This window comes from Dermacentor andersoni, chromosome 1 (assembly GCF_023375885.2).
Source record: "Dermacentor andersoni chromosome 1, qqDerAnde1_hic_scaffold, whole genome shotgun sequence".
In the NCBI taxonomy this organism is placed as follows: domain Eukaryota; kingdom Metazoa; phylum Arthropoda; class Arachnida; order Ixodida; family Ixodidae; genus Dermacentor; species Dermacentor andersoni.
The window spans coordinates 228,569,380-228,592,347 of NC_092814.1; the positions used below are offsets into that span (position 1 = coordinate 228,569,380).

Genomic DNA, 22,968 nt, shown 5'->3' on the forward strand with positions numbered 1-22,968 from the left:
CTTGACCAAGTTTACTCTTTCTCTCTTCAAATCGAGGTGAATCCTAGCCCTCACTTAGCTATAATCACTGCACCCCCTCCCCCCTTTACCCTACCTAACACTTCTACATCCTGTACTATGCTTGGATCGGCAGAAAGTATGAAATCAATTTCATATCTTGTTTCACCATTAGAGCTTTTCCAGGTCCACTTTTTGTTCCAATGCTTCATGAAGAAGGTGTTCATTACTTGCAGCTTATTCCTTTTCGCAAATTCTACCAACATCTCTCCTCGAGTGTTCCTAGAATCTACGTCGTAGTTGCCAATTGCTTGTTCACCAGCCTGCTTTTTCCCCCCTTTTGCATTGAAGTCGCCCATGACTACAGTATACTGAGTTTACACTATTTGCATCGCTAATTCAACATCTTCATAAAACTGGGCCATTTTTTTCGGCGTCATCACTAGAGGTTGGAGCGTAGGTCTATACCACCTATTCAGCTTGATTACGGCTACTGCTACCCTCTCAGTAATGCTGTAGAATTCGTCAATGTTGCCCGCTATGTTCTTATTGATTAGTAATCCTACTCCGAACTGCTTCTTATCTGGCAGTCCTCTATAGCAGAGAACGTGGCCATTTGCTGATGGGTGTACCTCCGTGCATACGTGACTAGTGAATTCTCGATAAGTGCTGAAAGCTTTCTTTTTTTCTCTCTTGTTCCTTTTTTTTTTCCACACTCGTTTTAAGCGACATTCAAATTCGCCAAAAATATATTGTGTACCTAGCCGCATTCATGGCCGCATGCATACAGGAGATTCCGAAACCACAATGTTAGAACCATTGAGAAATACTATGATGTGCCACTTGCTGTGATATCGTAAAACCCGTACATTGCAGATAATTGAAGCATGTTTTCAGGCACGTAGGATCCTCTGGGCTGGAATTCTCAGACATAATGCGGCCTGACAGCCTGCAGGGTTATCTGACTGAGCTAGCTTGGGTGCTCGGTTGCCATAATCAGAGGTTCGAATCCTCGTGTCTCTTTTTTTTTTTTTTTTTTTTTATCTGAAGGCGGGAAGCTCGACTTCACCTCCTCCAGTACACTACATCTCCAGGCTTGGAGTGGTGCCTGACACCGGCAAAAACGCCAAGAGCAAGTGGGGCTATACTAATCCAGGTACAACCCAATTAGGAAGACTCACTAAGCTTCAACAAGACACTCCCTCACTAGAACAGGAATTGGCCTCCCTGGTGCAGTATTCGGCCGCTCCCTCCCAAATGACTCATTCGATTAACCTATGGCCCTCTGTCCCCAGTAGCTGCGGAGCAGCTGACCAAGGTGGCGGTCAGGCCTGTGACGCAGCAGAGGGTGCTAAGAATCTCTGGACCCGGACAGGCCGCCAATGGAAACTGACCCTTGCAACGTTTAACACCCAAACTCGATCGAGTGAAGCTAGCCTAGCAGGACTCCTTGAGGAACTATCAGGCCTTATTTGGGATATTATTGGCCTTGGTGAGATTAGAACTGGTGAGGCTGACAAATGGTACTAGTATGTACCTTTTTCTCAAATTGTTTCATTAGCCTATGGTTTCATTTTCCAGAGTACTATAAGGTATGTCAAACCTTCAATGAAATTAAGTAGACTGTAATATACCTATATACTAGGGGTGTGCGAATAGTGAGAAGTACATTTCAAATCAAATATTGAACCGAATCAAGAAAAAAAAAGCCAAATATTAAATCGACTATCGAATATAGGAAAATTTTTCACAAGCAAAATGGAATGCCTACGAACTTTGGGCAAGAAAATAAGATGCTGCACATGCTCAGACGTCTCCTACCAATACATAAAATGTAGCAAGCTATCAGCAGCTTGGGTATATAGAAATTGAGATATACATTACGGTCTACTCTATTTAAAGGGAACACTAAATTATTATGCCAGCACTCATTACAGCTCAGTTCTAGTATAAGAATCTCTGCAAAATATTTTTTTTTTATCAATATAACTTCTGTTGAATAAAATCAAGTGCCTTTCTTCCTCTGAAACTAATGAATTAGTGACAAGTCTGTTGAACTTGTGGCATGCAAAATCAGTGATGACGATGAGCCACAAAAAACAGGATTATATTTTTACTGAGCAGAAGGCACTAGCTGAGGGCGATTCCTCGGCGGATAAATCTCTCGGTCACCTCGCGCCAGCCGCTCGTGATCTGAGCCACGTGCCTGCTTCGCTTCCTAGGCAATGGCCTGTCCTTAGCCAGCCGCCGTTCCCATCTTCCTCGACCAATGAGGTTCTTAGTTTAATAGCAGACCTGTGTTTGCAGCAATATTACTTATTGCACAGAAAGTTTTGCTATCTAGTTTTTATCGAAGATACAGTAGGGTGATCCTAACTTTACAGCTGGTGGAATCTGCACGACAGAGGACCATGCAGCATGTGACTCAATAACCGCTTCGTGCATAACCGGCACCAACGGTGAAGAGCAGGAGCTGTCTGCACCGTTTTATTGTCAGGTTCAGTGAGATTTGCCACCTGTCAAGCACTATGAAATCTGCAGGGCCACCGTATGCTTGACAGTCCTTTTGTGGCGAAAATGAAGTGAAGCACACGCTTGAGAGGCATTGAGCACGAGGGGCTCCATGGTGGACATGACATGTGGCGTCACATGCAGGTTTGAATGAATGTTTGATGTTTAATGACGCAAGGGCCAGGTATGGCCAAAGAGCACCATGCTAGTGGTAATGAGTTCACAGTGGACTGATGAGTTCTGTGAATTTGATGCGACGTGGCTGTTAGGGGACCTAAAATAGTTTATGTAAATTGCACAATATCTACGCATAATATGATTATGGCAATGTCTAATGATGCGTACTATGAGCATTAAATTGCATTGCGAAATAATTATGCAATATACAAAATATTTGAGATGCTAAAATTGGCTAGAGCACTACTGCCCCACCAGAGCCTTTGAAACACAAGGGCCTAGAGCATGTGCTATACAAAACAACTATCATAGTGGCATCCTCTGAAGAGAGGATGCGCTATGAATTTAACGGGCTTATAACATGTAGCACAACATCATTCAAGAAAGCGAGGACTGCTTTGGTCCTAAAAAGCGGTACTTCACCAAAAAACATAGCCGGACGAAGAGGGAGACAATAGCGGTATGCAAAAGGAAAATGTTTCTTCCTTTCTCTTTCAGCCTCCCGACACACCAGGAAGACGTGGAGGACTGTCAGCCTATCACCACATCTACCACAGTTTGGAGGCTTGTTACCAGTCAAGAGAAAGTTATGAGTGCCAAATGTGCATCCTATTCTGAGTCTAGTGAATAGGACATCTGTTCTTCGTGTTTTCATAGTTGGGGGCCAGAAACCTAACTTCGGCTTAATCCCATCATGTTTATTACTTGTTTCAGCGGCCCACAAGTGTTGCCAGTGGATTTCCAGTTTGTTTCGTAGGAAAGGCTTCATGTCTGTGGCAGGGATAGCAGCTGAACTAATACCCTGCGATGCTATTGATTTGGTGATTTCGTCGGCAGGCACATTACCCTCTATTCCTCTATGGCCAGGAACCCAGCATATTACTACATGCCTATCTGATAAATAAATGTTGCATAAGAGTGAGCAAAGTTCAATAAAAACAGGATTTCTATGCTTTTGTAAGGACATTAACGCTTTTACAAGGCTTAACAAGTCTCTGAATACGATTGCTCTGTCAAGTTTTAATTTCTTTATATGTTTTACCACAGACAGTACTACATAGGCTTCTGCAGTGAAGATACTTGTTAGGGGGTTCAATACGTCATATTTAGAAAAAGAGGGACCAATATCAGCATAAGATACGCCAGCATGTGATTTTGACGCGTCTGTGTAGAATTCGGAGGAGTACTTCGATATAAGTTCACGAAAATGCATAGCGATTTCGAGCTCAGGAGCATGCTTTGTGACCTCTACAAAGGATACATCACATTCTATCACCTGCCACTCCCAGGGTGGTAACAACTTAGCTGGAGGCATTAGGCAATGTTCGAGAATAGGGACACCCATTTCATCGCTAAGTTCTCTTACACGCAGTGAAAAAGGTAGTCTCATAGAGGGTCTATTACGAAAAAGTGTTGCACATGTCAAGTCGTTAACGGTTGCGGAACACATATGTTCCTGATTAGAGTGCATTTTGAGAAAATAGGTGAAGCTGATGTACCTATATTCTCTGAAAATGGAGTGACCCCTCATCTGACTCTACGTATAGGCTTTTGACAGGGCTTGTTCTAAATGCGCCAGTGGCCAGACGGACGCCCAGATGGTGGACGGGATCTAGAATTTTTAGCGCGCTCGGGGCAGCAGAGTGATATACCACGGCACCGTAGTCCAACCGTGATCGAATTAAGCTCCTGTAAAGATTCAATAAACACTTTCCGTCGCTACCCTGTGTTGTGTGGGATAGTATTTTAAGTAAGTTCATTGGTTTTAGACATCTTGCTTTAAGATATTTTATGTGTGGAATGAAAGTAAGCCTGGAGTCAAGTATAACACTTAGAAATTTGTGCTCTTTGCTGACAGGTATTTGTTGGCCATATATTTCGACAGTGGGATCTGCAGCAAGCCCTTTCTTCCTGGTGAAAAGAATGCAATAAATTTTGTTGGTTGTCATCTGCCCACTTAGAAACTTTGTTCAAGCACTGTTGTACTTGTCTCTCACAGACTGTTAGGTTGCAGGATTTGACACCCACTTGTATGTCGTCGATGTAGACGGAATCAAAAATAGATGGTGGTAATGATGTACGAAGCGTATTCATTTTAACGACAAAGAGCGTGCATCTCAGTATGCCTCCCTGGGGTACCCCCATGTCCCATATGAATGCACGCGACAGTGCATTACCTATTTTCCCCCGGAATGTATGGTTGTGTAGATAGCGTTCTATAATGTTTAACATAGTGCCGCGGATGCTCAGCATCGACAGGTCGCGCAGGATTCCGTAACACCAAGTTGTATAGTACGCCTTTTCCATGTCAAGAAACGCAGATAAGAAGGATTGTTTATGCACGAAGGCGTCCCAAATGTTTGCTTCGATGCACACTAGATGGTCGGTTGTAGATCGTCCTACTCTAAAACCACACTGATATGGATCAAGAATTTCATTTGATTCAAGAAAGTGTAAAAGTCGACGGTTTATCATTTTTTCAAAAAGTTTGCATATACAACTTGTGAGGGCAATTGGGCAGTAACTTGTTACTAATGTGGGGTCTTTGCCTTGTTTCAGAATATGAACGACAAGGGCTTCTTTCCATGCGGTAGGGAGGTACTCCGCAGCCCATATAGCGTTAAAAAGTGCGAGCAGAGTTATTTGAGTAGCATTGGGGAGATGTTTGATCATGTCGTACGTGATCCTGTCAGGTCCAGGTGCAGAGCTCTGACATGGAGTCAGGGAGGCTCTCAACTTGGCAATGTTAAAAGGCAGGTTATAGGGTTTTTTCTGTCTGCATTTACGGTCGATAGCCTTGCGTTCTGCTATTTGTTTGTGTTTCAGGAATTCCTTGGAATAATGATCAGAACTAGAAATGCGCCGAAAGTGTTCGGTCTTCCAAGAGGTTTGTTTCATTGTTCACTAAGGGCAATGGATGAATTTCTTGTCCCTTTAGCCTTTTCAGCCCGTCCCATACTTCAGCTTCTTGAGTATACGAATTTATACCTGAGAGAAAAGAGAAACCTCTGCCAGCTTGCCCTCTTTGCCTGTCGTCGCGTCCTTCTTCCCTGCAATTTAACCTGTTCAAATTCTATTAGATTTTCGACTGTAGGACATTCACATAGTTTGCCCCAAGCTTTATTTTGTCTCTTCCGTGCCTCTCTACAATCATCATTCTACCAGGGGACCCGTCTTTTGAATGAAGTGCCTCTTGTTTGAGGAATGAACTTTTCAGCGGCGTCAATGATAAAAGCAGTAAAGTATGAAACAGCATGATCTATACTAAAATTATCTATAAAATCTTGTGATAAGTGGGTGGATTCCCTAAAATGTTCCCAGTCAGCTGAGGCCAGTTTCAAGCGAGGGAAGCGTGGAGGGAAGTCATGTTGGTTTACGAAGTTCAGCGTTACTGGGAAGTGATCACTTCCGAATGAATTTTTAATTACACACCATTCTAAATCAGGGAAGGTAGAAGCGGAGCCGAGGGACAGGTCTATTGATGAGTATGAATTATGATGTGGATTATATTACGTTGGTTCTTTCTTATTAAAGTGGCCCGCACCAGAGGTTAAAAGGAAATTTTCAATGAGTCGACCTCTCGCGTCGCATCGTGAGTCTCCCCACATCGTGTTGCGAGGGGTTAAAATCTCCCACGAGTATGTAAGGCTCGGGAAGCTGATCAATGAGATTATAAAGGACTGTTTTTTCGAGATGACGGTTTAGGGTATATAAATGATACTACAGTGACCAACTTATTAAAAAGAGTGGCACAAACTGACACTGCCTCAAGGGGCATGTGAAGGGCGATGTGTCGGCAAGCTACAGACTTGTCGGCTACTATTGCTACACCGCCGGAGGCATTAGCCTCATCACTGTCTTTTCGGAAGATGGTGTAGTTTCTAAGAAAATTTGTGTTTGTGAATTGAGATGTGTCTCTTGAACACACAGCAGCTTGGGATTATGTTTGTGTAGTAGTGCTATAATGTCGTCGAGGTTATCAATGAGTCCTCTAACATTCCACTGTAGTGTTTGTGTCTCCATTATGATAAAAGTGTTTTATGCTGTGTGTTTAAGAGATAAAGATTAGCTCACGGGCCTTTTCCCGGTGCCGTGACGCGAGCTTTGTCTTTTTTGGAGCAATCGCAAGAATCTAGCCGCTTCTTAGGTGCTCATGGCGCCGTCTGGCTGGTGGTTGTGTCCATCGCCTCTTGCGAGGCACTGGACGTGTGCTCTTGTGAGCGCTGTGTTTGACATGAAGGCCTCGTCTCAGAAGACGAGACCTTTGAGGCTATCAGCCCAGAGGTCGATGGTCCCTTCGGCTGGGGCGACAAAGCAGCACTGGCTGCAGCCGCTGGAAGGGCGGATGGCATCACTACCGCCTCACTGTGTGTGGGTTGGACAGCTGCCCGGGGCCATTCTGGCGCTGCCCCCTGACCCGCCACATCGGCAAAGCTGTTCTTGGGCAGGTATGAAACCCATCTGCATGCCTCCTTGAATGATATATTCTCTTTTACTTTGATTGTTACAATCTCTTTTTCTTTGTTCCACGATGGACAGGACCGCGAGTATACAGCGTGCTCCCCATCACAGTTCACACAGTGGAGAGAGTTTTGACATGATTCAGAGAGGTGTTCGTTAGCACTGCATTTCGCACAAGTCTGACGGCCTCGGCAGTTCTGTGACCTGTGGCCAAATCGCTTGCGCTTAAAGCATCGTAGAGAATTTGTGATGTACGATCTGACTCAGATTTCCACATACCTTATCTCGATAGTGTTGGGTAGGTTGCTTGAGCTAAATGTAAGTATTAAAGTCCTAGGTATCAATTTCTTTTCCGTCACGCCTCATTTCAATTCTTTTGACATTGATCACGTTCTGATCATTCCAACCCTCTAGAAGTTCGGCTTCAGACAATTCTACCAGATCAGCATCCGAGACAGCGCCACGGGTAGTATTCATGATACGGTGTGGGGTCACTGTTACTTGAACATCCTCAAGAGATACAAGTTTGGGCAGTTTTTCATGTTGTTTCTGATCGCAGAGCTCTAGAAGAAGATCACCACTTGCCATTTTCGACGCTTTGTATCCGGGACTGAAAACTTCCATCAGAGATTTCGAGACTACGAAGGGCGAGATCATTCTCCCTGTCTTTTCAGGTTTATCAGAGTGGATTATGTGAAAGTGGGGAAAGTTCTGTGTACAATTGCCAAAAAACTTAAAGACATCTTCGGTGCGCCCTCGTTTCTGAGGGCAATCAGGAAGTGGAGGGAAAGAAGTTTCCATGAAAACATAAAAATTCAGCAGCAGCGCTGACCACCCACCACAGAGCCCAACGAGGGAACGCGGCAAAGCTTGCATACAAGTCTGCACGATGCCAGTCGTACACTGTCACTATAACCAAATATGGCGTACCCAAGGTAGGATAGCCACACAGGGTTAACCCTTGCTGCCAAGGAGAAAGGAAGTAAATGGAAAAGAAAAGACAGGAAAGGCCAGAAAGTGGGAGAGAGAGAGACGAAGATTTGAGGAGAGAGAGACAGGAAAAGGCGACTGCCGGTTTTCTCCAGGTGGGTCAGTCTGGAGGTGCCGTCTGTGTGAAGCAGAGGCCAAACAGGTGTGTTGCCCCTGCCGGGGGGCCTTAAAGGTCCGAGCACCCGGTATCGGCTCAACCCCCAGGATCCCTCTTTCCCCAGACACAGCTAAGTTGCGCACGGCTACACGCGGGAGGGTCCAACCCTCATGTGCTCGGGTACGTGGTCACGTGCAGGTTTCTACACTAAACATATCGAACTTCCGAAAAATTGAATAATAGATATTTTATTCACGAATCACATTATTCGAGCATTCACTATTCCATTTAATGATATTCAAGCATTTGTACACCCACACTATATACCACAATAAAATTTTACATGCTCTCTTCAAGAAGAAAGTGACTCTGGAATTTGGAAAAGGTACTGCAACAGGAGCAGGACACTAAGGTGCATACAGCTGTCACCTGTTAGTACTGACCTGGTGCAGTAAAGAGTTGGTGCTACTAAAGAAATGGGAAGACCATCCCATTATAGTAACTAGACGCAGCTGTATACACAGGGCATAACAGAAAATATGCACATAGTTTTTGTTTGTTAGTGAGCATGTAGAGCATCCACCCCATTTTTCATGCTCTGCCTAATAAGATAATTTGGAGGATTGACAGTGATTAAAATATTGATTTTGCAGCCTGAGTGTCATTTTAAAAGTTTCCCATAATGTTTAAAAACATATGATCCGTTTGTTCACAGCACACTATATTTTGTGCAGTTGTCTCCTAAAAACATTGACAGGTTCTCATGCAACATGAGTAACTCTAATGTGTTAATATTGGTGCCTTCCAATCATTCGACAAGCAGAAAATCATAGAATGACGGAGTGAATGTACACTCAATGAATGTACACTGCCCTCTGTACGGAACTCCTCCTCCTACCTATGACTTTTCCATTGAGCCACTGCAACTTCATGTTCACATAATCAGCTGGAGTATTTTGGCATCCTATCACTCAAAGATTATCCATTTACATTGTTTTATTAGGATCACCTCATACAGAGCAGTGTGGCAAAGAGTATTGTGAAATGTGCACCCCCTGCACGTCCATGCAAGCACCACCACTCCTCCTGTCACGTGCCCTTGTATGTCATGCCATACCTACAGCGTTTTCTTCCACCCTCTGTCACTCTCGCCCTAACAGTCACTCCACTGAGGACATACCTTTGTAAATTACGAAAGGCAGCTTTGATCAGTATAATGTAATAAAAATTAAATTAGGGGGTTTTACGTGCCAAAACCACAATCCGATTACGAGGCACACCATAATGGGGGACACCGGAAATTCGAACCACCTGGGGTTAGTATAATGTTGCAATAAAATCCTTGCAAAAAAGGACACATATCGTGCACTGGAATCAGGATTGGCCCAGCCAAGCATTTTATTACACAGCCTCTGGGATCAGCCCTTGTTACAAACCACATTAAAACCTCCTAAGAACACCACCACTCCTCAAAGTTCTCAGGATGACCCACATATGTTAGCTGGAGCACTTTGAAGAAATTGCCACCTTTGGCAAAATGAATGAAGCTCAAGACACTGAGCTATTAATGCTTTCACAATCGTACTTGGGCTGTTTGTGCAGCTCAAGTACAGTCACCGTCATGTCTGAACACACCTCAAGTGCCTTTTTGCTTTATCTGCGAAGGGTGCTGGCAATGTCTGGTTGGAGTGTCTTAAATGTGCTAGCTTAATGCATATGCCTTCCAAAGCATTTGATCTTTGCTCCTTACAGCCTATGTTTGCCAAGTTAAACTGCTAAGATGTGTCTTCATTGTTTAAAAAAGCTTATTTTGGGGTTTTAGGTGTCAAAACTCTACAATCTGATTATGAGGCCCCATATAGTGTGGGACTCTGGAATAATTTCACCCACTTGGGTTTTATTTTTAGTGTGCACCCAATGCACAGTACACAAGCATTTTAGAATTCCACCCCCATTGGAATGCGGCTGCTTCATTGTTCCAAGTGTGATGGTGGCTGTACAGTACACAAATTGAATGTGGAGCATTATGCAATTACGTACAAGGTGATTATTTAGTGACAACATGCAGTAACAAATACACCATTGTCCAACTTGAAGAGAACTTGTAGAGATGCACTAGCCAATTATGTTTGCTCCTTTTCTTGATATCACAGCAGAGGCAAATTTCTTTCAATATTGGCGCCTCTCTGGAACTATGTTTTGATGCACAGAGGCACATAAAACAGGTGTATGTATTGTGGGCAGAGCTCCTATGGAATTCTTAGGTTATCACCAACTAAGTGCAACGGCAGTGCTTACAGATAACTCAAGGTATATGGAAAGCACTATTTTAGAGCTTTTCCATAGCCACCTTTTTCAGACTCATCTGCAGACCCGACATCAAATCTATTTATTCAGTTTCATCAAAAGCCAACCTAATTTTTGTGCCCACTGATAGCAAAATACTCACCATTTATAGCAGTGCTTCCTGGGCTTTGAGAAATTTGCTTGCATTTCCTTGGGCTGACCTATCAAAAAGCATTGCATGCAGGAACATTAAAAAAAAAAAAAAGCCTATTGGTTGCAATAACCAAGCCTTTGCTTACCATGCATATGAATTGACTGAAAACGTTCAGTTTAGCATCCCAAAACAACAAAAGTGCTATGAGAGACAGCCTAGTGGATGGGTACTGATTAGCTTTACCATCTAGGATTCTTTAAAGTGCACCCAAAGCTTGGAAGATAAGTGTTCTTGCATTAAAGCCCCACTGGAATGTGACTATACCAGCCAGGAATCAAACCTATAAACTCATCCTCAGAAGCAGAACACCATACCCAGTGAAACACCATGTACAGTTGTCTCAATATAGGATGGCATTAAGATTATGAAACCAGAAACTGCACTGTGCAGCTTTTGGTTTCATAACTTTTTAAGCAGCAAGTATGATGAAAGCGCTGGAGACTAGGCACCTTGCTTTTTTACAGCTTCTGCTACAAAATTTATTTTTGATGCACAGAAGGGGAAAGAAACTGCAATACTGTAAAACCTTGAAATAATAAAGATGAAGGGGAGAGCCAAAATTACTTCATTTGTAATTACCATTACTTAATTATAGATGTCTACAATTATAGTCAACATTGCCAGCCAGGGGTGGAGTAGGCATAGGCATAGTTTCCTACAAAAATTACCAGACGGAACTCTGCTGCTAATGTCTACAGGAGCTGCAAGTACGACAGTTCAGCAGCAAGAGACTGATGGTCAGTACATAGGTTTGCCTAAACCTTGGCAACCTGGCTTCATATGGCTTAGTGACTTAGTAAATTTATCCTCTTCAACAAAATACTGCATTACAAGAGCAACATTTCATAATGCCTATGCACGAGCACAAAAACTTATTGCCTTCATGCATTTAGAAAAATGTAATCGCTTGGAAACTTAGAAAAATAAAGCACAATAAACAATGTGAAAAGAGGTGAAAAGAGTGCCAAAGCTACACGCAGGAAAATTATACAAATCAATGTGCTACCCATCATTTCCATGGTAGTTGAACAATATCACCCAAGTTCCCTCTAGAAATTTTTGTAGGAAACTAAGAAGACCGGTACAACCACATATGCTGATGACAGTGCAACAGCCAATCTAGACCATGAAAGAAGCAAAAAAGTACACTTGTCTCAATTTATTCTTCCAGCATAAACAATAAACAACCAAGATGGTTGCAGCATTTCATGATCATGCTAGCAGAGCACTGCAATCCTCTGTTTACGATGCTCCTCATTAGATGCAAACAGGTGCTTCTAAACAACAAAATCGATTAATGTTAAGTGTCCAGCAGCGAGCACTGTACTAAATCAGAGGCTTGGAGCTCTCTGCCAGCATGCTCACGAAACCACAATAAGATGAAACAGAAGTTGCGGCAGTCCAAAATGAGTGTATAAAGTTGCTGCTGAAAGTGGCAAGAGCCCCTTTGGCTGGGGAGTAAAAAACTAAATCGGGCCAGAACAAGCAGCAGCTGTTCAGGCCAGTTGCGTTGAAGAACTTCCAAAATTCATAAATTAATTTCTCTTGCTTCATTCAACAACCACTATTTCAAAAATTTTGTCTGCCAACCAAGCACAGCCATATGTTTAGTGTCCCTCGACTGAACACTTAATCTGCCCTGCTCTACCTACGTTTTCATGTACAGGTAAGCAAAGCAGACCAGCAATCAGCAATGTACCATACCAAGGATGAAGCAGAAGTAGCAGCAGTCCTTGATGAGTGTACAAAATTAGTAATGGATATAGCCTCCCCAGAGCTTGGCCGGGAGGTAAAGTTGAACTCAATCGGCCCGGAAGAAGAAGCAGCTGAAATTTTCTGGCCAGTCCTGTTTAGCTGCAAAGCAGAATGAAGCCAAATGTTTTGTCCTTCAGATTTTACTGCCACTCCCAAACAGACATTTCAGCTTTTGGAACACCAATGGTATTATTGCAAAATAAGGCTACAAAAAAAAAGTAAAAAAGAATTCTAGTACTGCTTCATGACGAAAAAAGAAAAAAGAAAAGAAAGATTTTAAATACGAACATTTACAAACATAAATTGTCACAAAGCTTGAAGGTCTGATTCTATTATCAGCCCAGCCCAACAAAGTCATTTTAACGAACCAATCAGTTTCCTAAATAAAACTCAGTTTTTCATGAAAATGACATGTCATCAGAAGCCAATGTGCCATTAAAATAAAGACACCATTTGATGAAGCATGTAAAGAAATAACTGCTTATTATAACAGTTATCTACACTTTAATCTACATGAATGACATATGTGTTGATATTTCATCTCCTGTACATTTATTCGCAGATGATTGTGTGTTATATAGAGTTATTCATAATGAAAATGATTGTCTTGCCTTGCAAGAGGATCTGAACAAGGTTACGGATTGGAGCAAAAGCTGGGGCATGCGTATAAACTTGCAGAAAACTGTTCACCTGTCTTTTACAAGAAAACGTCCTGCTCATCAATTTAAATACAAAATAGACACTCAACAGCTGTTATCTGTATCCGAGTTGAAATATGTTGGTGTTTTTTTTACCTCCAATCTGTCATGGCAGCGTCATATTGAATACGTTTCAGCCAAGGCGTGTAGGGTACTAGGTTTCTTGCGACGAAATGCAAAACATTTTCCTTCGGAAACTAAGCAATTCCTGTATATTACGAATGTTAGATCTGTCCTCGATTATGCTTTTACTGTACGGGACCCTTGGCTAAAGGTTGATATACAAAAGTTAGAACGAGTGCAAAATTTAGCAGCTCGTTTTGTGTTCCGTAATTACTCTAGGCATTTCAGCGTATCACGTGCAAAAGAGAACCTTTGCTGGGAACTATTAGAAGAACAAAGAAAATCACTGAGGTTAAAGTTCTTTCATAACATATTTTATTCTAGAACTGGTATTGAACGCGATAAGTACATATTTAAGCCCGATTATGTATCTGTACATCTAGATCATGTGAATAAGGTAAGAGAAATAAAATGCAAAACCGAAATGCTAAGAATGTCCTTTTTCCCCAGGACGATTTCGAACTGGAACAGGTTACCGCAGGACTCTGTGACAATTCTGTCTAATGATGCATTTTTTTCTTCCTTGTTATAACATGTTCTTTTGATGAATGAAGTTGTGCTCTCAGGATCAATACTGTCTAACTATGTATCGTTCGTTTTCTTCATTAATATAACATATTCTGTTAATGACTGAAGTTGTGTTTCTCAGGATGCATATGTTGTGCCGTAAATTATGTTGCATTTATTATGAAATGACTTGTACTGTTTGTTGTATATACTATTTGAACCTCCCCTCCCCCCCCCCCCCCCACACTGTAATGCCATACTGGCGCTGTGGGTTCTGTAATAAATAAATAAGCATAATGTAAAAAGACAAAAGCATCAATATATTGAATTACTCAGTAGTTTACTGGTTACTAGTTACTTACCATTGCCACACAACATAGACAAATCCCAAATGCTGAACATATATATATATATATATATATAAAGAACTTGAGTGGTGCTCCGATCGAAACTGTTGAAATTAAATACTTGTTCTGTTTACCTTGTAGCACCACTCAAGTTCTTTACGTTCGAAAGGTAGCCTGGAATTCCTCTTTGCCTACTATATATATATATATATATATACATATATATATACATATATTGTCAGTGACAGTAATTGAAATGTCAGCTACAAGTAATTGAGAACTAAATAAAACAGGTTGTTCTTACTGGGACAATGAGGAGTGACACTAAAACAATTCAGACTGGCAAAATATACTTTTACTGGCCTATTTCCATTCATTCAGTTGAAAAGGTTGATTATTACTGGAGAAAACAAACGGCAAAATACTGTGTCTTAGGTTTACACCGAAACCTCAGCACCAATGTGACATCGTGGATTTGGAGGCATTTTCTCGATCTGCACCACTTTGGCACAGGAAAGGTTCGTGAAAATTGCTTGGTTGAGTCACTGATTCCTTTAGAATGCAATGTAGTGCTTGTTTACTTAAACAATTAACTAGACTTGAGCAGACACGGTCAAAATCCTTGACATTACAGCAAGCAGACATGAGTATTTTAGAGCAGTAGCACAACCCATCATATTCTTTTTTTTGCATCTTTTCTGGCTTACAAACATTCTCTTGTGGTAAGAACGGCCATTTTGCTATTACAGAAGCACAATCTACAAATACAGCATAATTTGATATTCCTCTCCAGTGCCCCTTTAAACCAATACAAAAAAAGTATCCATGAAGCACATGGCATATCAAATGATCAATGCTTACATTTCCGTTACGATTACTGCAGTAAGCAAAACATCACAGCCTCCAAGGAGTAAATGTCAGCATGTAGAGCTTTTTTTCAGGCTATGCAAATACAACTTTGCAAGGTAAAACCTGTGTATGCAAGCAGTCACTATCAGATAAAAGTTCAATATCCCATTCATTTAATTTGGAAGTGTGAAACTGCAAAGACAGCTTCACATGAAGTCTTGGTATAAGAAAACTATTCTTATAGGCATTGATGCGTAAGGGAAAAAACAAGGCCAGCATTTAAGCCTCTAGCTCTACATTTCCAGCAAAGCTTTTTGGCAAAAGTTGCTTCTTTTGCAAAGTGAAGGACTGCAAGGCACAAGCTAGCATACCTCAATATATTAAGAAAAGGAAGACAGAGCTGCAGAGGCTCAGACAGTTTTCACAGCAGAAATCAAGGTTACTGCATCAGAGAATACAGAAATGCAAGAGGATAATGTGAACATTGCAAGCAATATAATGTTGCACTAATGTTTCATTCCAAAAGGAAGCATAAGACATATGATCATATTTCAGTTCATATTTATCAGTTCATTCAGATCAATTTTCAGTTCATGTGATCATACTCCAAGTTCACACTTATTTTACTTATTAAAACTGGCAACACCTGAAGTAGCTGCAACAAAAGCTGAGATGTACAGTTACATATGGGTGGAGCCTTAACCGTTAATATGGGACATACCTACAGCAATTTCACTGATACTCAAATGACACAAAGCAAGAAAGCAAGAGGTTAAAAAGTACCACATAAAACAACCACAGAAAGCCAAAAAGAAGAATGATGAAGGTGTAGTTCTATATATGTTCACATTCATCCAAGTGAATTGATTCACTGATGGTTTCATGATACTTTGCATAACATTTCTGACACTTAGCCATCATGTCCAAGTACCAAGGTTACAATCATAACACATACAAAATAAAATTAGAGAAAGAAAGGAAAGGTCTCCAAGTGCATAAGTGTTGTTCACAAGAATCAAGAGAAGCAACTTTTCAAGACATGAACGCGCACTAAAAATCAAACACTCCTTTCACCGAGCCTTTAAAATCACCCCCTCTTCTTAAAGCGGATATGATAGAAGAGGGAGGGGAGGGGGGTGGCTGCCACACCTCAAATGCTCATTTCCAGAAAACGAAATCAACTTATGCAAAGAACAATGGGTTATCCAAAAATGATGTGCCATACTGCTAATTATGGGTTAATTAGCCAAACTTACAAACAATTAGCTTATCTTGCACACACATACATACATGCATACGCATACAGTGAGCAGCCCATGTATGAATGGGAGCTCCCCCTGCTGAAGCATAGGGAGACCTTAAAGGGACACTAAACAGAAAAATTGAGGTTTAATTAAATTGCCCTCCAGAAATACGAAAAAATCCACTCTTACTAGAGAAGGTTCGCTAAACAAGAAAAGATGCAAATACAAATGACAGGTGATGACGGCCACTCTGAAGTTCCTACACCACCTCACCATGACGTCATGAATTTAGACATCTGCTCAGACCTGGTTAATTTTTTATTCATAAAAAAGTGAACTACATTGCATTCTAAAGGAGCTAAAGACTGAATTTAGCAAGTTCTGGGAATTTTTCTTGAACAACAGCCCAAACATGAGAAAATACTTGGAAATCTGTGATATCAGACTGACATACAAGCACTGAGGTTTCAGCATGAAATTCAAACAGAACTTCGACCTATGTTTTAATTTCTAATAGTCAACCAGTTATCATGTAATACTTTGTCAGCACATTGCCACATTTGATTCTTTTCCTTATTATCCACCATTCACGACCGGCTGATTCCAGTGATAATGTGGGCACAGGACCACTGACACAGAAAGGAATAGCACAGGAATAGAATTGTAATAACATCCCGCCTAAGGTACGTATTATCAGCCAATCACTTTTCATGGTATCTTTTTCAGTTCACATTCAGTGGATAAGCTAAGAAAAACAGGATTGACCGAGAATATGGCTCAGAATGGCAAAGGACAGCAGCCAAATTTAAACAAAAGAAATGCCAGACACCAAATTGTAAAAAAGAGGTTGCAAGAGTACATGGCAGCACAAGGGATCAGAGAAGAGAAAGGTTTCTTCCGTACAAACCAACAAGTTTCAATGCAGCTTTAGTTATGAGTTTACTTCTGCAGAAGTAACCATGAAACAAGTCTCCTCCAGTAGCCTGACTTCAAGGTAACTAAAGAGAAACAGTAAAGCAGTTTAGACTGACAAGATATTATTTCAGACCTCTGCCTTTGTTCTATTGTGGTGATAGGTTGATTTCTAAAAAGAAAATTAAGTGAAACTTCCTTTTTCTTTATTTCATGCCAGAACCCTAGCGCTGGTACATTAGAGTGACGACACAAATTTTCTCATATTTTGGCCATTTATATGAAAGTGTTTTCTCATATTTGGGCCGTTGTGGTGCAATAAATGTTCTTCAAATTTGCTAAATTATGTCTTGGGCTTCTTTAGAGTACAGTGTAGGATGAAAAATTAACTAGGCCTGAGCAGACGTTGCCAAAATCCATGATGTCTCAGCGAGCTGGAGTGGGAACTTACAGGTAGCATCACTAACTGTCTTTTGCTTATGTGTCTTTTATGGCCTATAATCTTCCTTTTACGATAAGTGGTTTTCTTGGTGTTGCAAAAGCATAATTTATTAACACAGCTCAACTTCTTTTTTTCTTTAGTATCCCTTTAAAGGACCCCTCACCAGGTCTGGCCATTTTGAGTTGACAAGTGCAGAGCATACATTGCGTGATAACAACCATGGCTAAGTATTACATCGCTACGTGCCGCAGAAAGATGTGAAATTTCAAACCGACTGCAGTTTTCCCTTCTCCTCGCAGCCACCGCGCTCCAAGCCAGAGGATGACATACATGTACTAGTGCACCTACGCACACGTGTTCACGCTGCGACATCCCTCATGGAGACACGTGACTTCGAGAATTATCCAAGCCCACATCTGTTATTTGTTTAATATGTTGCTAGAATAGACAAATTAAAGAAACCCTGAAATGATTTTGACGATTTTGTACAAACGTGCCGAGTCGTTAGAGTAGGTCCTTCTGATCCTTAATTGACGCACCTAATGCTCCGCGTAAGACGTGTAATTTATTATAAGGTTTTGAAAATGTACATCACTGCCGATCGCAGCACATTGCTCAGCGGAATTTTCAACCACCCCTACCCATATGATGTAAATCACCCAACTGACGTCAGTAAGGCGAGCTATCCAATTGGCTGCCCAAGGCACGTCATTGATAATTTTTCCAACTTTATGGTAAACAAACGATGTTCGTAATAGTTCGAATGTTAGTTAATTTGTTTTTATAAAAAGAAAGTAACATAAAGAGAATGCACAAGAACAATTTTACAGTACACTTAAGCACTTCCAGAACACAGCAAGTGTCGTCTGCTTATGTTAAGACGTGCTCCGTCTTTGACGAAAGCTCCCCGTCAGTGTCGGTTTGTCTTTTCGCGAGCGCTATGATTCGACTTTGTTGCATTGTGGACTGCAAACGTAGCGACTGGCAATATGTCAAGCTGCGACACTGTCCCCCTCTGTAAGGCAGCAGACGAGCGGACTGGCTACAGCGCATCGGGCTGCCACTATCCGATCAGGGCCAGGATTTGCGCGCTTGCAGCCGTCACTTTACACCGGAAGATTACTAACACAATAGCGTTTTCCGAGTCCGGTATTAGGGTAAATGCAAGGGCAAGGGGACAGGGCCTGGCCGTTTGACCATGTCGTTTCACGGGATGAGCAGAAGCGCAAATGTGAATGGTCTGCAAGATGCAGCCACCTGGTGGCACAGAGCTCAACCACACCCAGTAGCAGTAACGAGATGTATTCTTTGCTGCTGGTAAAAATTTTTTGCAGAAGTGTAATCATTAACACATTGTTTTTGTAAATGTTTAAAATGTTTTACACTTGGTCAGAGCAGTATTAGTTCTTTGTTTGGCTGGTTAAGCTCTGTGCCAACAGGTGGCTGGACCGTGGAGATCGATCAGGCAACTCACATACGCCTACGCTAAAGTTCCTTCATCAGCTAGAGTTGATGCCTCCACCATTACGTCTAAACGGCCAGCTTGCCTGTGGTTATCGGAATACCAGACACGTTCGGCGCTGCGACAGAATGCTCACAACGCATGCTGCTTCCATAGCTCTCGCTTGGGGTCGACTGGCAAGCAGCTGGAGGAGCGTTTGGAGAGGCTTTGCGCGCTTGCTCCTGGAGAACCGTAAGTAGACGACACGACGTGCCATCATGATGCAGAGCCAGTAAAGGCGGAGCTTAGCCCCGATCACTCGGCGAACGAGTTGAGGAGAAAATACATGACTATGGAGGAGGGTAACTTGTAATCGCCCATAGCTCTCTTAATATGAGACGCTTCACACAAATTGTGGTGTGAATGATTAACTTTAGCTGCACCTTACGCGTCTACAATATTTGTCCGAACCATTTCAGGGGCCCTTTAAAGCTTAGAGAAATAATAAAGCACAAACTGAATGTCTGCATGTTTTTGTTTTACTTTGCACCGCAGCAAGAGAGATGTAGTTCCATTTCGTCTGCTTGTTCCCACGTCATGCAGTCGCGCACGCAGACACCGAAATTACGTCATTTTCTGCCGTGTTCCACCCTGAGATCATACTCCGTGATCCGCTCGTGTTTGCCTCAGTATTTGTGTACCACAGACTTATTTAAATTTATTTATTTCCACTACTGTTAAGCCCTAACGGGCTTTTACACATTTACACAAAAAGCATTTCCAGCCTCTGCTGAAACATTTCGGCTGAGTAGTATCCTGTGAACACATTGGCATCGAGTCTGTTCCATTCAACAATGGTTTGAATGAGACATGAAAATTTGAATGCGTCAACCCTTGGCGTGTATGGCATGAGGGTGATTTGTACGAGCTGATACTCATACTGGACGTCGTAGATATAGCTCTGGATCTATTTTCAACTTTTTATTATAAAGCTCGTACAGGAATTTCAGCTTTGCTATTTTTCTTCGTTGAGACAAGGGTTTCAGAGCGGCCCTGTCAAGGAGCGCAGTCACGGATTGTTTTATGTCGTAGCACGAAAAAATGAACTTGGCCGCTAGCCTTTGGACTCTTTCTAATTTACTAATTTCAGTTTGACTGTGAGGGTATCAAACGATACTAGCAGATTCCAGTGCTGGCCTTACTATAGTTTTATATGCCGCAAGTTTGACATCAGGAGTCGCATCTTGTAGCCTCCCTTTTAGGAAACCAAGCTTACGTTGCACAGAACCACAAATGTACTCAATATGTTTGCCCCACCTCAAATTATCGGTAATAGTGATTCCGAGATACCTTACATGCTTGGAACGCTTGATTTCTTTCTGGTTAATGGTATATGAATATTGTAGGAGAGTTTTCTTATTTGTTACTGTCATACAGGTAATTTTTTCAAAATTAATTTTCATGTCCCATGTAGCACACCAGCCATTGATAACTTTCAAAGACTCATTCAAAATTCTTTGGCCCCTGACACTTTTCACACAACAAAACAAAACGTAGTCATCTGCAAACAATCTCACATCAACCATTGGATGGACACCAACTGCAATGTCATTAATATACAACAAAAATAAGACAGGTCTCAAAACTGGCCCTAGCGGCACATCTGACGACACGGGCAATGTAGATGAATGACTTCCAGATATTTCAACAAATTGGTACCGGTTATGCAAGTAGGCTTGAACCCATTTGATTATCTGAGAATCAACACCAAGGTCACATTTTTTTCAATCAGTTTCACATGACATACCCTGCCGAAAGCTTTCGACAGGTCTATTGCAATCATATCTATTTGCTGCCGGGAGTTAATTTCCTTTGCAAAACTATGTAGTGTTTCGAACAATTGGGTTATTGTTAACAGGCCCTTTCAAAATCTGCGTTGTTTGCTGTAAAACAGGCTATTGTTTTCTAGATATTCTACTAACTGCTTTGCAATCACATGTTCCAGAATTTTACATGCCGTACAAGTGATTGAAATGAGACGATAATTATCCACAGAGAGTTTATTGCCTGCTTTAAAGACTGGTACCACTCTCGTGGCACTTTTCCTTCACGAAGTGACAAGTAAAAATAATAGCCAAGAACCTTGATACCCAGTCACAATAGCGTTCTAAGAATTCATTGGGCATCATATCAGGACGTGGGGATTTCTTGGTGTCTAATTTGAGAAGCATTGCCATTATGCCTTCTTACGAAATACCGAGGTTACTTTTATCACTCGATTGCTAAGTTAGCTCTGAAGCATATTTATTTTTTGGAATGAAAACAGATGTGAACTGATTAAATGCTTCGGTAACCAGTATAGGTTCCCTACACGCGTTTCCATTCACGTGTACACTTTTTGCCGCACTTTTGGAATCACTCATATACCGCCAAAACTTCTACGGTGACGTTGCCATGTATTTGGATAGAGTATTAGTCATAAAATACATTCGAGCTGTTTTTAGCTCACTGCGCAAGTGAGAACTTAAGTTTACAATCGCTGCAGTATTTTTGGCTTGTTCTTACGCGTATGGCGCAGTTGCCGTTTAAGATGGACAATGTTCTAAGTTACCCACGGATTGTTTTTTTCTAAGCGCTTTGTCCTTTGGGGTACAAAACATGATAAGCAGTCTTGTAAGTAATTCCAAAGCTGGTTGATATCATTTGTTGTAGGCATTACGTCAAGTAATTTAAATTGGACGTGTCGTCTGCACTGTTGAAATTGTACACTTTTGTTGTCGGGTAGCTTACCAAACGCTTGTTATTTTGTCTCAGGGTGGTTACGATAAGTTTGTGATCTGATATCCCTTGTTCAACACTCTTTTCATGCTGAAAGGATCCTTGGGATAAAAACAATAAGTCAAGTAGTGACTGGCAGAACCCTTGAACTCGTGTTGGCTGGTTAACAGTCTGTAATAAGTCGTACTTCAACATTGTTTCGAACATGCTTTCAGCATGCAACTTATCTAAAGATACTGTAATTCTATCATCCCAGTCCATGCCAGGTAAGTTAAAATCACCTAATATTATTTTACTTCTGCTGTTTGTCACATTTGATAAGTGGTCATCGAGTCTGTCAAAGACCTCCACTGAGCTTCCTGGAGGCCTGTAAATAGCGCCAACAAGTAATGGTATTTCATTTATGAATAACCTGCACTACACATTCTCACATCTGTGGAAGCTCAGTAGTGGTTAATATGTGAGAGTCCTAATTAGTAGTGCTACACTACCGCCCCTTATCTGTCTGTCGTTGCGAAGTATGTTGTACAAAGGAGAAAACACATCTGCGTCCGCAACATAAGGAGACAACCAGGTCTCAGTAATGGAAATCAAATTGGGGTGATGTAGTAACACCAAACTCTCTAGTTGTTCACTTTTATTAACAACACTTCGTTCATTAACGTTAATCAGTCTGATTTCATACGGCTTTTGATGTCACTCAAGGTGGGAGGAAACAACGTTATAATTGCTTGCAAGCTTCATCCGCGAATTGAACCGGAAGTCCCATGTGCAAGCAACGCAGTTTACATAAAGTTTGTCATGGACCAGCTTCACCTTGGCACCATTGCTTTTATCTGCCTGCGCTGAGTGCCAAAGCAACATTCTTTTTTCAAGTATTTCATGTGAGTAGTCATCGGATATACTAAAATTTGTTCCATTTAGTTTGATGCAATTTTTGAATATAACTATTTTTTCTTTGTAAGTCACATAATCGCACAATTATGGGCCTGTGCTTTTTCATTTTTTTTCATTTGACCAATAGTATGTTCGCTCTACCGATGACACAGTGATTCCAAGGGTATCAGAGAAAATTATACCGCTAGTCAGGTGTCCTCGAGTACAGCACGCAAACTCGTGTGATGCACGAAATGAGACAA

General features: G+C 41.5%; 1 protein-coding gene across 2 annotated transcripts in view; it reads right to left on the reverse strand.

The window, feature by feature from the left end:
- Positions 1-22,968, reverse strand: part of LOC126547967 (uncharacterized) — a 239,429-nt gene that overhangs the window by 204,288 nt on the left and 12,173 nt on the right. For both annotated transcript variants that reach the window (XM_055063336.2, XM_055063337.2), the window contains exons 4-5: positions 12,438-12,587; positions 10,683-10,740 (exon numbers count right to left, since the gene is read on the reverse strand). In XM_055063336.2, the coding sequence (XP_054919311.1) occupies positions 10,683-10,740; positions 12,438-12,587 (208 nt within the window). The remainder of the gene's footprint in view (positions 1-10,682; positions 10,741-12,437; positions 12,588-22,968) is intronic.